The following is a 15,234-nucleotide window of genomic DNA, read 5'->3' as shown; positions in this document are numbered from 1 at the left end:
ATTTCTTCAATAAGTCTTTATTAGAAACAGTAAGATAAGAACATAAGAAACAAGAGCTGGAGTTTTACAAATCCCAATATTTCCAAATATCTTGAAAGCCTGGAACTTGTCATATTAAAGACAGAATGAAAAATAAACATTTCCATATAATTAATTGAAAGAGAGCATTTTGTAGTATGCAATAAGGGATGATATTTTCCAGAACTTGTGGTTTCCTTGTGTAACCACATAACAGTTGAATTAAATTTGCTCATTTGGGATGTTTAACAATTAAATTAAAATGATAGGCTGAATCTCAAATTTTCAACATAGACGAACAAAGATAGTACTATGGATAAAAATGCAAAGAAAATTTATAAAAGGAACCAAATTATTTCCAAACACCAATATTCCCAGTTTTAATGGAGGTCATTTGTCCCACAGAATATTTTAACTGTAACAATGATTTTATGCCTTCATTCTAATCTCATTCAAATTTTAAATTATATTCAGCATGTCTTCTCAGGCTTTGGGACATTTGGCACAAAGTTAAATTCATGTTTGTAGGCTAGGAGGAGCAGAATTGTTTCTTGCCAGTCCAACAAAGATCAGTAGTATATTCTCAGCCCCATGATGTGGCTGTTTCCCCATATTGCATTATGTATTGCAATCACATCTGTCATTTTACACCACTGACTAATACGACAATCCAAATCCAAATCAGTATTAGATTCAAACTGATCAGTATTCCTCACCCCTACTGTGATCCTGCAGCTATTTGTTCCTTCACACTGTTGATCTTCCCAATAGTTGGATTTAATAGAACTTTCAGAAACCACTCTTTTCATAACTGTTTATGTACTGTTTTGAGTATTCTACTCTTTTGAAAGTTGTTTGAAGTATTGGATAAGATTTGAAGGGGAATAGAGATTAAGAATGAACCGAGACTACTGGATATGGACCATTTTATTAGAGGAAAATAATTTTTAACCAAATTTACATTGTTCAATTGCTTTGATATACACTGAAAGTATTTGCATTTGAAAGCAATAAAGAAACAATCTAAATGTAAACAGATCTGGGAGCTTAGATTATGGAGAATTGGAAAACGCCAGTTTAAAATCTGTAAATTTTATGTGAAACCAGGTCATCAAATAAGACAACCCAAAAGTGGTGATTATATGCAACAAATGACAGCAATAGCAATTGAAGCAGCTTTCAAATAAATACCTGCAGAATGGCTGTGTTGAAGGACAGGTTTTTCTGTAACATGTGACTGCAGTGGTCTCCATATCTGAGGATTTACCTGACATTCTCCCACTTCTTTGACTCTTTCCCGGGATGGTTAAGTCACCTAGATTGCAATGGATTTTATTTACACTTGGGCTAGAATTGATAAGAACGACACCCTATCCTCAATGGAGTTAAGTGGTCTTACACAATAACCATTACAAATTCTATTTTTAGATTTCAGACTAATTTAATGAACCAAGTTTAAATTTGTCAGATGCTTTGATGGTATTTAAGATCATAAAACCATATGATACAGGAGCAGAATTAGGCCATTTGGCCCATCAAGACTGCTCCACCATTTCATCATGGCTGATCCATTTTCCTCTCAGCCCCAGTCTCCTGCCTTCTCCCCATATCCCTTCATGCCCTGACTAATCATGAATCTATTAACCTCTGCCTTAAATATACCCAATGACTTGGCCTCTGCAGCTGCCTGTGGAAACGAATTCCACAGATTCACTGCTCTCTGGCTAAATAAATTCCTCCTCATCTCCATTATAAATGGACATTTTTCTATTCTGAGGCTGTGTCCTCTGGTGTTAGGGTACCCCACCATAGGAAACATCCTCTCCACATCCACTCTACTGAGCCCTTTCAACCCTTGATAGCGTACTCTCTGAAATTCTTTTGAATTCCGTTGAGTACAGGTCCAGGACCATCAAGCACACCTCACATGATAATTTTTCAATCCCGGAATCATTTTCCTGAACCTCCTTTGAACCCTCTCCAACATCAACACATCCTTTCTTACATAAGGGGCTCAAAACTGCTCACTATACTCCAAGTGAGGCCTCATCAGTGCCTTATAAAGCCTCAACATTACATCCTTGCTTTTATATTGTCGTCCTCTCAAATTGAATGCTAGCATCACATTTACCTTCCTCTCCATTGACTCAACCTGCAAATTAACCTTCAGGGAATCCTGCATGTGGCCTCTGAAGTCTCTTTGCATCTCATATTTTTGTGTTTCCCTCCATTTAGAAAATAGTCTACACTTTTATTTCTTCAACCAAAGTGCATGACCATACACTTTCCAACACCGTATTCCATCTGCCATTTCTTTGCCTGTTCTCCTAATCTGTCTAAGTCCTTCTGCAGCCTCTCTGCTTCCTCAACATTACCTGCCCCTCCACGTATCTTTGTATCATCCACAAATTTGGCCACAAAGCCATCAATTCCATCATCCAAATCATTGACATATAACATAAAAAGAATCAGAACCAACATAGACTGCAGAACACCACTAGTCACCAGCACAACCAAACAGAAATGGCTCCTTTTATTCCCACTCTTTGCCACCAGCCAATCAGCCACTGCTTTATCCATGCTAGAATCTTTCCTGTAATACCATGGGCTCGTAGCTTGCTAAGCAGCCTCATGTGTGGCACCTTGTCTCGGCCCGAAACGCTGATTTCAAGTCATTGCCAGTCCTGCCAAAGGGTCTCGGCCCGAAACGTCGACTGTATTTTTTTCCATAGATGCTGCCTGGCCTGCTGAGTTCCTCCAACGTTTTGTGTGTGTTGCTTGGATTTCCAGCATCTGCAGATTTTCTCTTGTTTATGAAGGATCCTTTTATACGCATTCTTTGCCTCCTGCCAATCATCCACCGCTTACCCATACTAGAATTTTTTCTGTAATATCATGGGCTCTTAACAACTTATCAAAGGCCTTTTGAAAATCCAAGTACACACCATCCACCAATTTTGCTGTGTATCCTGGTGGTTATTTCTTCAAAGAATTCCAACAGATTTGTCAGGCAAGATTTTCCCTGACGGAAACCATGCTGATTACAGCCTATTTTACAATGTGCCTCCAAGTACCCTGAATCCACATCCTTAACAATCTTCTCCAATATCTTCCCAAACACTGAGATCAGAACAACTGGCCTATAATGTCCTTTCTTCTATCTCTCTCCCTTCTTGAAGAGTGAAGTGACATTTGCAGTTTTCCAGTTCTCCAGTTCTCCAGAATCATGCCAGAATCAATTGATTCTTGAAAGATCATTACTAATGCTTCCACAATCTCTTCAGCTACCTCTTTCAGAACCTTGAAGTGTAGACAAATCTAGTCCAGTGACTTACCTACCTTCAGACCGTTCAGTTTCCCAAGCACCTTCTCCCTAATAATGGCAACTTCACACACTTATGCCATGTGACACTCTCAAACTGAGTTTGAACTGAGTATGCAAACAAGAGGAATTCTGCAGATGCTGGAAATTCAAGCAACACACTTTATCAAATTTGCTGGTGAACGCAGCAGGCCAGGCAGCATCTCTAGGAAGAGGTACAGTCGACGTTTCAGGCCGAGACCCTTCGTCAGGACTAACTGAAGGAAGAGTTAGTTCTCTTACTAACTCTTCCTTCAGTTAGTCTTGACAAAGGGTCTCAGTCTGAAACATCGACTGTACCTCTTCCTAGAGATGCTGCCCGGATTGAACTGAGTATGTTCAGGTCATTTGTTTACTTCTGCCCTGTCTTCTTTTCTTGGCTCTGGATGTAGCAAAGTTTTTTAATTTGTTCAAATGTGTGTGGTATATGTTCAAAACATTGAAAAAATGTTATTTTTCTGTTCAAGAAATTCTACCATAAGATGCACAATCTGGAATACTTGGATATCTCTCATTGCCTCTCAGTGTCTGATAAGAGTGTAAAGACTCTGGCTTTCTGTTGCCGAAGGCTCGTTTCATTGAACATCGCTGGATGTCCAAAGGTACACTTAGAGGTTGAACAAACATTTTTGTTTTGAATACCACTTCTCTTTTTTCCAGCATTCTTTCCTTATTTGTCCTTGTAAAACAATTTGTAAAACAATCGTTTCCAAGAAGGTCACATAATTAGCCTGATCCCAAGTCATTTCCAATGCTATTCTTGGCCAGCTGAAGTTTAGTTCTCTAATTTCTAGCACGGCTGTTAACCTTCATTTAGAGCAAGTTGCAGCTGGTCAGCATGTAGCTTAAATTCAACTCTTTATACACTTTGGGCCTGCATAACAACGTTCAGTGCTTATATGTGATAGGCTAAAGAAAAGGAAGACTAGCTACATACAAGTTTGAAGTATAGTAATTGCAATATAAATTATTACACACTACTGGCTCAAACAAATTATTAAACATTTCAACAAAATGTAAGTGGTTAATAAAGCCACTTTTATGTCTTCAGGTATACTCAGTGGCTAGTTTATTAGGCACATGCACAACTGCTCTCCTGTGATTTTCAAGCACAACAGTGTCTCGAGTTTACAGAGGATGGTGTGAAAAACAAAAACACATCCAGTGAGGGGCAGTTCTGTGGGTGAAAATGTGTTGTTAATGGGAGAGGTTAGAGGAGAATGGTCAGACTGGTTCAGCATGTTCTGAGATTCTCAAAACATCCCATTTGAAACCAACAATCATTCCACAGCCAAAGTTACTTAGATCACATTTCTTCCCCATTCTGATGTTTGGTCTGAACAACATCTGAACCTCTTTACCATGTCTACATGCTTTTATGCATCGAATTACTGCCACATGATTGGCTGATTAGATATTGCATTAATGAGCAGATGTACAGGTGTACCTAATAAAGTGGCCACTGAGTGTATTTCTATCTTCCATGTCCTTGCCAATTTATCTCTTCAAATACCACACTGTTTTATATTAGCATTTGTATTGATGTCCTAACCTGCTCATTCTTATCTGCCTATTAACCAATCCTCAATTCACCCCAGTATATTAACTACTATATTATGTGCTCTAACTACAATATTATGTGCTCTAATTTTGTTTTATAATTTCTTTTGTGGCACCTTGTCCATGTTAACTGACCAATCCTATTATAGATTTTGAAATGCACTGCCACCGCATGATAATAGATTTCAGCAAATTCCTTTTGTTAATGTCAGGCTAGCAGATCCATGATTTCTTTTCCCCTCTCTTATTCTTAAATAGATTATATTTGCTATTTTCCGATCTAGCCCACTGAATATTTCCCTCACTAGTTTTGTCAAGATCTTTCTGAAAATGTCAAAGTGCACTGGTTTAATGTTGAGAATCTCCCTGGTCCTCCTCCAGTGCTCTAGATCTACAGAATGGGTGTCAGAAATCCCACCTAATTGGATTTCCCAGCAACCAAAATGCCATGAATAGTAGAAGTATTAACCAATTTCCCCCGGGATCAATAAAGTATGACTATGACTATGAACTCTTTTGTTCCTGACAATCCACATCCTTGCACTATTAACAGCACATGCTTGGAAAACTCAGCTAGCCAGGCAAAACAGAAAGGGAAAACCGGGACCAGCTGGTTGAATATTTGATTCTGAAAACGTGTGCGTGTGTGTGTGTGTGTGTGTGTGTGTGTGTGTGTGTGTGTGGTGGGGGGGGAGGGGAACTGGTCAGATCATATACCTTTATATGATCAGACCTTTAAAATCTGAAGTCAGACCCAAATCAGCATCCATCCAATTTAATTAATTCAGCAGCACATCATGGGTCGACTGTTCCTGTGCACACTGTTCTGTGTTCTATCTCGCCCATTTCCAGCTTTAACAAGCCCAACAATTGTCTTCTGCTTGAATGAGGTCATGGTGGAAACATAATGCAAATATAATGCAAGACATGATGAATATACCAAAACCGTGTGGTATCAAGGAACAAATAAAATTAAGGTCATGCTTGATTTAAAGAGGTAGCTGCAGAGACTGTAGGTGCATTAGTGGGCTTCCAAAAACTTTAAATTCTGGAATGGTCCCAATGGATTGGTAGATTTAAAAAAATTAACAGTCAAACAGCATCCAAGAAAAGACACAGAGAATAAATGGTACTCACTCATAGATAAGTAAATAGGCAGGGTGGTGGAGAAGTTTCGTGTAGAAAATATAAGGTTATTCATCTTGGTTCAAAGAACAAATAAAAAAATATTTCTTGAAAGCTGATAAGATTGTAAATGTTGGCTTATAAAAAAGGAATTTAGAGGTATGTAACATACAGGAATAGCAAACATTAGCAGAGTTCATGTAATGTTGACCTATAATATAAAGGACATTAAAATAAGGACAGTTTGGTTCAATTGTACAGAATTTTGTAAACACCACGCCTGAAGAACTAGATACAGTTTTAGTTTCCATTTATCAAAGAAACATATACCTGACAGTGGAGTGCAATTTAACCGTGTGGGCCTCCGGTAGAAGTGAGTGGGCTATAAAGAGAGGTTGAGCACAGTAGGGCTACATTCATTGGAGCTTAGAAGAATGAAGGTTGTTCTCAGTACAACATAAGGTTCTAAGATGTGTTGACATTAGAAATACTGAAGAATTGTGGTTAGTGTTAGTTTCAAAGCCGGGCATAAGGACTTATATGAGAAGATACACTCGTATTGAAAAGGTTGTGAATTGTTGGAATTCTGTACCACAAATGCTCAGTTATAGAGTCATAGATAAATACCGTGCAGAACAGGCCCTTTGGCCCATCTACTCAATGCAAACCATTTAAACTGCCTCTTCACATCAAGCTGCACCTGTACCATTAAATCTACAGCAATTGGATGAGTCTTTCTCATTAAAAGAAGCATGTAATATGGAAATTTAATCTAAATGAAAATACAGCTGGTGATTAGAAAAACTAACATTATGTTTATGGCTTGAAACAGAAAAATTTGCAGATCCTGAAAGTCTTAAATAAAAATTGAAAGAATAAACTCTTCTCAGGTTTTCAGCCAGGTACAGGTATCAATTATAACTGATGTTTCGATGACAAACTCTGTCATCTTCCCTGATGAAGGTGGCAGAGTTTGTTAACAAAATGTCAGTTATAATGGATACCTGTACCTGCTGGGGAGCCCCAGAAGAGTTTATTTGTCATATATGCTGGGAAAGCACTAGATCCATTTTTAAAATTGGAAGTTTTAGAAATCTTTTTAAAAATTAAAAGTATGGCAATACAGGCAGCAACTGTGGAGACAGAAAAAGAGTTAACATTTCAGGTTGAAGGCCTTCATTCAGAACTGAAAAATTGAGAATATAAGTCAGTTTTAAGTTGTAGAGGATGGGAGGTGGATGGATAGGACAAAGAGAATAACTCTGATAATGAAATACCACAATTAACCCTGATGAAGAATTTTCAGTCCAAAATGTTAACTCTGTGTGTCCTTCTACAGATGTTGTCTCGCCTGCTGAGTATTACAGTAATGGGTGAGTTGTCTTACGAAGAAAGTTTGGGCAGACTAGACTGTATCTCCTAAAGTTTCAAAAACTTGTGAGGGGACTTGATTGAAACATATAAGATCTGAGAGGTTTTGATGGAATGGATAATGGAGAGGATATTTCCTCATGTGGGAGCATCTAAAACTAAGAGGCATCTATTTACACACAACATAGAACAGAACAGTATAGTATACACCCTTCAGCTCACAATGTTGTGCTGAACTAATTAAACCAATGACTCCTTCTTCTTGACATACTGACCATATTCATCACTTTCCTGCATATTTATGTACCTATCTAAGAGTCTATTAACTGCACCTATGCCATCTGCTTCTACAACCAACACACCTAGCAGTGCATTCCAGATCCCCACCATTCCCTGTGTTTAAAAAAAAGACTTGCCTTCCACATCCACTTTGTACTTTCAAGTTCAAGTTTATTGTCATTCAACCATATACACATATACTGGGAGATGAAACAACGTCCCTCTGGGACAAAGGTGTAAAACACAGTACATATTACACGTAAAATAACATTAACACAGTAATATTAACTGATAATAGAAGTTGGTAGATGTACAAGTTGTAATAAAGTGCATAAATGACATATGGTTAAATATACAACTGTATGATACTACTAGCACTGTCATAAATAATATACAATGGGAGGTAGTAGGATGTTCAGAGGTCTCACAGACTGGGGTAAGAAGCTGTTTCCCAGCCTAACAGCCCTTGTTCTTATATTCAGTTTGACTGTAGGAGGTCAAAACGATTGTGAGATGAATGGGAGTGTTCCTTGACAATGCCGAGAGCTCTGTGAATGTAGTGCTTCTAGTATATGTCCTGGATGGGGGAGAGGGGTGTCAAGAGAGACCCCCCTCTCACCTTAAATACCTGCCCTCCAATTCTAGACAATTAATATCTGGGGCTATCTATCTACATTTTGCATAATTTTATAAACATTTATCAGATTTTCCCTCAGCCTCCTCTGATCCAGAGAAAATAGCCCTAGCTTATTCATCCCTTTTTATGGCACTTGTCCTCCAAACCAGGCAGCATCCTGGTAAACCTCCTCTGCACCCTCTCCAAAGGCTCCTCATCCTTCTTATAATGAGGCAGCCAGAATTGAATGCGATATTTTAAATGTGGCCTAACTACAGTTTTATAAAGCTATAATATAACTTATGGGCTCTTAAACACAGTGTCTCAACTAATAAAGGCAAGTATGTGCCATATATCTTCCTTTACCTACCTATCCACCAGTGCAGCCACTTATAAGGAGCCATGTACCTGACTTGAAGATCTTTCTGTTCATCAATGCTGTTAAGGATCCTGCCATTAACTGCATACTTTCCCTTTACATTGCATCTTCTAGAGTGCAGCACATCACAATTGCTTAGATTGAACTCTGCCTGCCACTTCCCTGCCCATATCTATAACTGATCTATATTCCACTGTATCCTCGGCAATCTTCTATGCAATCTACCATCAATCTTTGTGTTATCTGCAAGCTTACAACATTTTCATTCAAATCATTTATATAAATGACAAACAACAGAGGTCCCTGTATAGATCCCCATGGAACATCACTAGTCACAGAACTCCATCTGGCCTAAGACCCATCATTTAAGACACAAACTAAACAATTTTGTTTCTCTCATAAGGTCTTGAATTTTATGAACTTATTTCCTCAAGGGTTGATGGAGGTAGACTCTGAATATTTTCAAGGTAAAGGCAGATATATATATATATTCTGAAATCTCAACTTGCATCTTTTGCTTCACAGATGCTACGTCATTTGCTGAGTTCTTGCATCATTCTGTAGATATATTGTTGATAATCAAGTAGCTGAAATGTAACCTTAATCAGTTTAGATGCAGATTTGAGGATATAGTGAATTTACCCATTGACCTGTTCTATGGCAGAGCAAGCTTGAGGGGCATATGGCCTACTCCTGCCCTTAATTTACTTGTTTGGATGAGTTGACAATTTTGCAGTGGATGGTGACTTTCCAAGACCAATAAGGGAAGTGAAAGCAGTTTCAGTTATTATAGATAATGTTTTTATGCCACTGTTTTTGGACTGGGAGGATCAGAAATATTTACAACCCTAATATTCCTTACCTATCATACCATGACCAAACAAAGATTCTAACACTGGATCCCTCCCCCTATCTTCCATTGTCAGAGATGAGTACACAACCTAGGCTAATAGTCATAGTAAATTAGTCCCTTGGGGTAGTTTTGTGCTGACTGTTTTAACAAAATGCTGCATTTACAAAATGAGATTTTATATTTTGTTTTGTGTTTATTGATCCATCAGATTACTGACTTAAGTATACAATACTTGGCTGGAGTTTGCCATTATATTTACTTCTTGGATATCTCAGGTTGTGTCAAGCTTACTGATTCAATATTTCAATTCTTAAAGAAAGGCTGCAAAAAGCTACGTATCCTCAACATGCTGTATTGCTCACAGATCACAAAGTAAGTATAATATTTGCAAGGGTTATTTGAGTCTTGTGTTTTACTTGTGCTTATACATACATTCAGAGAACAAAATCAAAATAAATAATTACCCAATCTGAAAATAGAATCTCTGTGAGTTTGACCGGTTGCCGAATCTACAAAAGGGCATTGCAAACAATAATGCCAGCCGGTGGTGTAGTGGACTTCAAGGCAAGTGGTCCTGAGTTCAAATCTGTGCTGGGTTGAACGTCAAGTTAGCAACATGGCCTCGCAAAAAGAAAACAGGCAAACATGCTAAAGAAATGACAAGGTTGCCACCAGATGTGCCACATGGCACAGAAAGGAACAACAAACAATAATATCTATTTCTGCAAACAACAGGAATTCTGCAGATGCTGGAAATTCAAGCAACATACATCAAAGTTGCTGGTGAACGCAGCAGGCCAAGCAGCATCTATAGGAAGAGGCGCAGTCGACGTTTCAGGCCGAGACCCTTCGTCAGGACTAATTGAAGGAAGAGTGAGTAAGGGATTTGAAAGCTGGAGGGGGAGGGGGAGATCCAAAATTTTGCATCTCCCCCTCCCCCTCCAGCTTTCAAATCCCTTACTCACTCTTCCTTCAGTTAGTCCTGACGAAGGGGCTCGGCCTGAAACGTCGACTGCACCTCTTCCTATAGATGCTGCTTGATATCTATTTCTGCAACTGATCTCAGAGCACTTTGAAAGTGGAAATATGGAGGGGTGGAGGAAGGGTGTGGGTCAAACAGACAGTCTTTTTGAAAGTATTTTTGAAAACAGACTGAGGAAAGTGGACTCTGTGGTAGTTATTTAAGTGACATACAAGACACTGCAATGTCAAACAGGAAGCCATTGACCTCTCCTAACCCCTCAAAGTTGTTCTATTACTCGTTTGATTGATGGAACAACCTCAACGGGTTAGGAAAAGTCCACGGGTGGGAGTGTAGTGAGAACCCACAAGATGCTCACTTTGTGGTATGAGTTATTCTGATTTTTAAATTCCATATAGCACTTTTTCCTTCCTGAAACTTGCAGACCTGGCATTGGGAGAAGCAGACAGGAGCGGGAAGTACAAATTGACCCTCAGATGCTTGCTGTTTATTTAACATAGGTTCAATTGTAGGCAATGACTATGACAACCAAAGAAAATGTATGGCCAACTATTCAAAAATCCAAAGACTCCTTCTTGGACCTATGCTTTGCACTCCTGCTTGACTTGACCTACAAGTCAGTATGAAAATAATTTTGCACCACTTTCTTTGGGTGTTCTGTCTCCTGAAATTGTTTAGCTCTTAAGATTTGTACTATGTGGGCCTCTGTCAATTCAGTGTGGTGGCACCAGTAATGCTAGGTGACTTTACTATTTGAATATCCTGTAAAGTTTGCCTGAAATATTGCTGAGCAGAATGCAGCAGCCAAAGATAGTAAACCAATTCAGTCTAGCTTTAATCCATTCTTGATAAGCAAGTGAAGTTACAATTGAGATAGCCTAATCAATTTGAGGAGGATTTGCATGGGAGCTGTCAGTGGATTAGTTCAGTTTTACCTCCATTCATGGTTGCTCCTGTATTGTAGCATTCTTTATGTTCATTCTACTAAAAATAGTGATATTTTGGCAGTCCATCTAAACTGCCAAGTTTTATACTTAAGGAAGATTTTTCTCCAGATTTCTACAGCAGGATGACAATAGGGGATAGGGCTGATCTTCGTTTGGCGCATGCCTGGGCGTTAAATTCTACAAGTGATAGTAACTTGCACTTGTTTTTTTACAATGCAGCAATAACACTTAGCTGTTATGTAAACTGCTATTAAGGGAGGCAATTTGAGAAGTTTATCATTAGGTTCAAATAGGCTGCAGAGGGTTGTAAATCTAGTCAGCTCCACCTTGGATACTAGCCTACAAAGTACCCAGGACATCTTTCAGGGACTGGTGTCTCAGAAAGGCAGCGTCCATTATTAAGGACCTCCAGCACCCAGGGCATGCCTTTTTCTCACCATTACCATCAGGGAGGAAGTACAGAAGCTTGGAGGCTTACACTCAGCGATTCAGGAACAGCTTCTTCCCCTCTGCCATCCAATTCCTAAATGGACATTGAACCCTTGGACACTACCTCACTTTTTTTAATATACAGCATTTCTGTTTCTTGCACATTTTTAATCTATTCACTATACATATACTGTAATTAATTTACTTGTTTATTTTTTTGTTTGTTTATTTATTTACTTATTTTCTCTTCTGTATTATGTATTGCATTGAACTGTTGCTAAGTTAACAAATTTCACGTCATATGCCGGTGATAATAAACTTGATTCTGATCTGACATAAAGTGACCAAGAAACAGACAAATATTAAATAGAAAGGAAGAAACCATCTTGTCCAGCAAACCCATCTCTGAAGTGGTATATGAATATGGACTTATTTATCTACTTATCTGATTATTCAACCCTCGTCCTGTAATACTTTCTCTTTGGATAAACAACAATATTTGAGCCAAGTTTAGCAAAAACTAATATATTCTTTTTAATTTCACATCACAACGAAGAATTCAAGGACACCACAGGAATTCATATATCCTTCTAATCACAGCTAACCCTCATATTACCATCCATAATTACGAATCTTTTCCTCTCAGGAAATTGCTGAGCTGCTGTATTTAAAGCACTGAGGAAATTCAAACCCACCGCATGATTCAATAATATGTTCCAGAAAGTGATGACTCTGAAAGTTGCTAACATCTAAGTTTATCATCATACATATGTCTTTAATATGTATGCTTAGTTCTCCTTGTACTACCCAAAACAAGTATTCTATTCAATGTACAGAAATTGATGCCTCCTTCATTGTGAATACCTTCATCTTATCAATGCTCACATCCAGTCCTACATAAGGTAATATCTCTAGCTCACAGCTAATGTCTAATTTTTTAATTATAATTTTCTTTACCACAATTCCCAATATGTTTAAAAATGCCATTCACAGTATTAATGAATATTTCTGCTTTCCCTCCTCTAAACTTTGTTCTATCACCTATTATCCATTGAATCCTCCAAGCAGTGTGCCACATGCCTCTGTCATAAGAAAGAAGCAATTATTATAGGGAATCATTCACTCTGCTATTTTCATTTAAAATCAAAGAAAGGGAAAAATTGATCAGTGAATTGACATTGCAATAACAGTTACAAGCACAAGTTGAGAAATTACAAAACTTGAGATTTAGAAATGGAGTCCTCTAATTTGCACAACACACACAAAATGCTGGAGGAACTCAGCAGGTCAGGCAGCATCTATGGAAATGAATAAACAGTTGCTATTTCAAGTCCAGAAGAATGATCTTGATTCGAAACTTTGGCTAGTTACGCATTTCCATAGGTGCTGCCTGACCTGCTGAGTTCCTCCAGCATTTTGTGTGTGTGTGTTGTTCTGGACTTCTAGCATCTGCAGAACCTCTTGTGTTTCTGATTTGCACATCAGCACTTGCAAACATTGCTTCATTAATGTGCATCAATTGTGCAAACTTCTTAAATGAGCCAGTGGACTCAGAGGCAAGAATTGAAGGAAAATTTGAACCAATTGTAATGCCAACTAACGTACACAGCTAACATCATAAGTTGGCATTGTATTGCTGTGAAATGAGTGCTTGGTAACAAATGTTATATAGTATATAGTTTTGAAAGGCATGGGGTTTTTCATTTAAAAATATATTTCAATTATTTGGATGGGGGAAATAAATGTAACATCTCCAGTCTGGAAATGGTACCAGACTGAGGGAGAAGAAGGGGTTACAGGAGGTAGTGGTGGGGGTGGGTGGAGAAGTGTAGGCTGTGAGAAGGACACAAGGACAAAGAGGTAAATTAGACTCTTGGTAGGTGCAGATTATCATAGATTAAAGTGAGGTTATCTGCTTTGGCTATATAAACAAAATGGTAATAAATTGGAAAAAGGTAGTCATAGTCATAGTCATACTTTTTTTTAGCTGCGATAACATGAGTGTTATAGAACATGGAACTATACAGCACAAGAACAGGTCATTTGGCCCACTATGTTGTGGTGAACCAACTAAAAAGCGAATCAAAAACACCCCAACACTGATCCCTCCTACCTACACAATGTCCATATCCCTCCATCTTCCTTGCATCCATATGCCTATCCAAACATCTCTTAAAAGCCTCTGAGGTATTTACCTCTACCACCATACTAAGCAGTGCATTCCAGACATCCAAGGCTCTCTGAGTAAAAAAACTTACCCCTCACATCCCCTTTGAATCTACCCCCCTGTCACCTTCAATGCATGCCCTCTGGTATTAGACATTCCAACCCTGGGAAACAGATACTCTCTGTCCACTCTATCTATGCCTCTGAAAATCTTGGAAACTTCTAGCAGATCTCCCCTCAACCTCCAATACTCCAGAGAAAACAACCCAAGTTTAGCTGGTCTTTCGTGATAGCACATGCCCTTTAAACCAGGTAGCATCCTGGTAAACCTCTTCTACACCCTCTCCAAAGTTTGGCATACTTTCTACAGACGGGTGACCAGAACTGTACACAATACTCCAAATGTGGCCTAACCAAAGTTTTATAAAGTTGCAACACAATCTCTGGACTAAAAAAAGCAAGCATTCTATAAGCCTTCTTAACCACCTTATCGACCTGTGTAGCCACTTGGTTGGGTGTGTTTTTTCATTGATTCTATTGTGTTTCCTGTATTTACTGTGATTGCCACAAGAAAATGAATCTATGAGTTGTATATGGATACACACACACACACACACACACACACACACACATATATATATATACTTTTACTTTTAAGTTTTGAACTTTGGTGTACAGGTGTACCTAATAAATTTCCATCACGTGCACAAGCCTCCCCACTGTCATACTTTATTAATTCCTTGCCCACTTTCTCTGGATTCAGGCAAAAATTCCATGCTTTGTCCTTAAGTGTTCTTAGCCTCTCCCTAATTACAGTCTTGTTTTAAATGTAAAATGCCTTGGAATTCTATTTAATCCTGCTTGACAAGGTCATTTCATGGCTTTATTTTAAGGCCTCCTAATTGCCTTCTTGTACTCCAGACTCTGAAAGCAAGCATTTAGGTGTAGCAAGCAATTCGGAGAACAGATAGTATGTTGGCCTACGTTTTGAAATTGAAGACAAGAGTGGGGATGTATTGCTGCAGGTGGATTGTGTCTTGGTGAGATAAAATATGACATTCTGTCTGTATTTTTGGTCTGTCTGAGAAAGGAAATTCTTGTCAAGGAGGGAGCATGACAAAGGTTTTCTGCACAAATTTCTGGGATGG

At 38.5% G+C, this 15,234-nt stretch overlaps 1 protein-coding gene across 1 annotated transcript in view; it reads left to right on the top strand.

Moving 5' to 3' along the window:
• Positions 1-15,234, top strand: part of fbxl13 (F-box and leucine-rich repeat protein 13) — a 175,363-nt gene that overhangs the window by 151,395 nt on the left and 8,734 nt on the right. Inside the window, 2 exon segments of the mRNA XM_063072833.1 lie at positions 3,847-3,981; positions 9,771-9,934. Coding sequence (XP_062928903.1) covers positions 3,847-3,981; positions 9,771-9,934 — 299 coding nt within the window.

The sequence above is a fragment of the Mobula hypostoma genome, chromosome 20 (genome assembly GCF_963921235.1).
Source record: "Mobula hypostoma chromosome 20, sMobHyp1.1, whole genome shotgun sequence".
In the NCBI taxonomy this organism is placed as follows: Eukaryota; Metazoa; Chordata; class Chondrichthyes; order Myliobatiformes; family Myliobatidae; genus Mobula; species Mobula hypostoma.
Note: the sequence above shows the minus strand (reverse complement) of the source record. Positions and strands in the feature narration are given on the sequence as shown.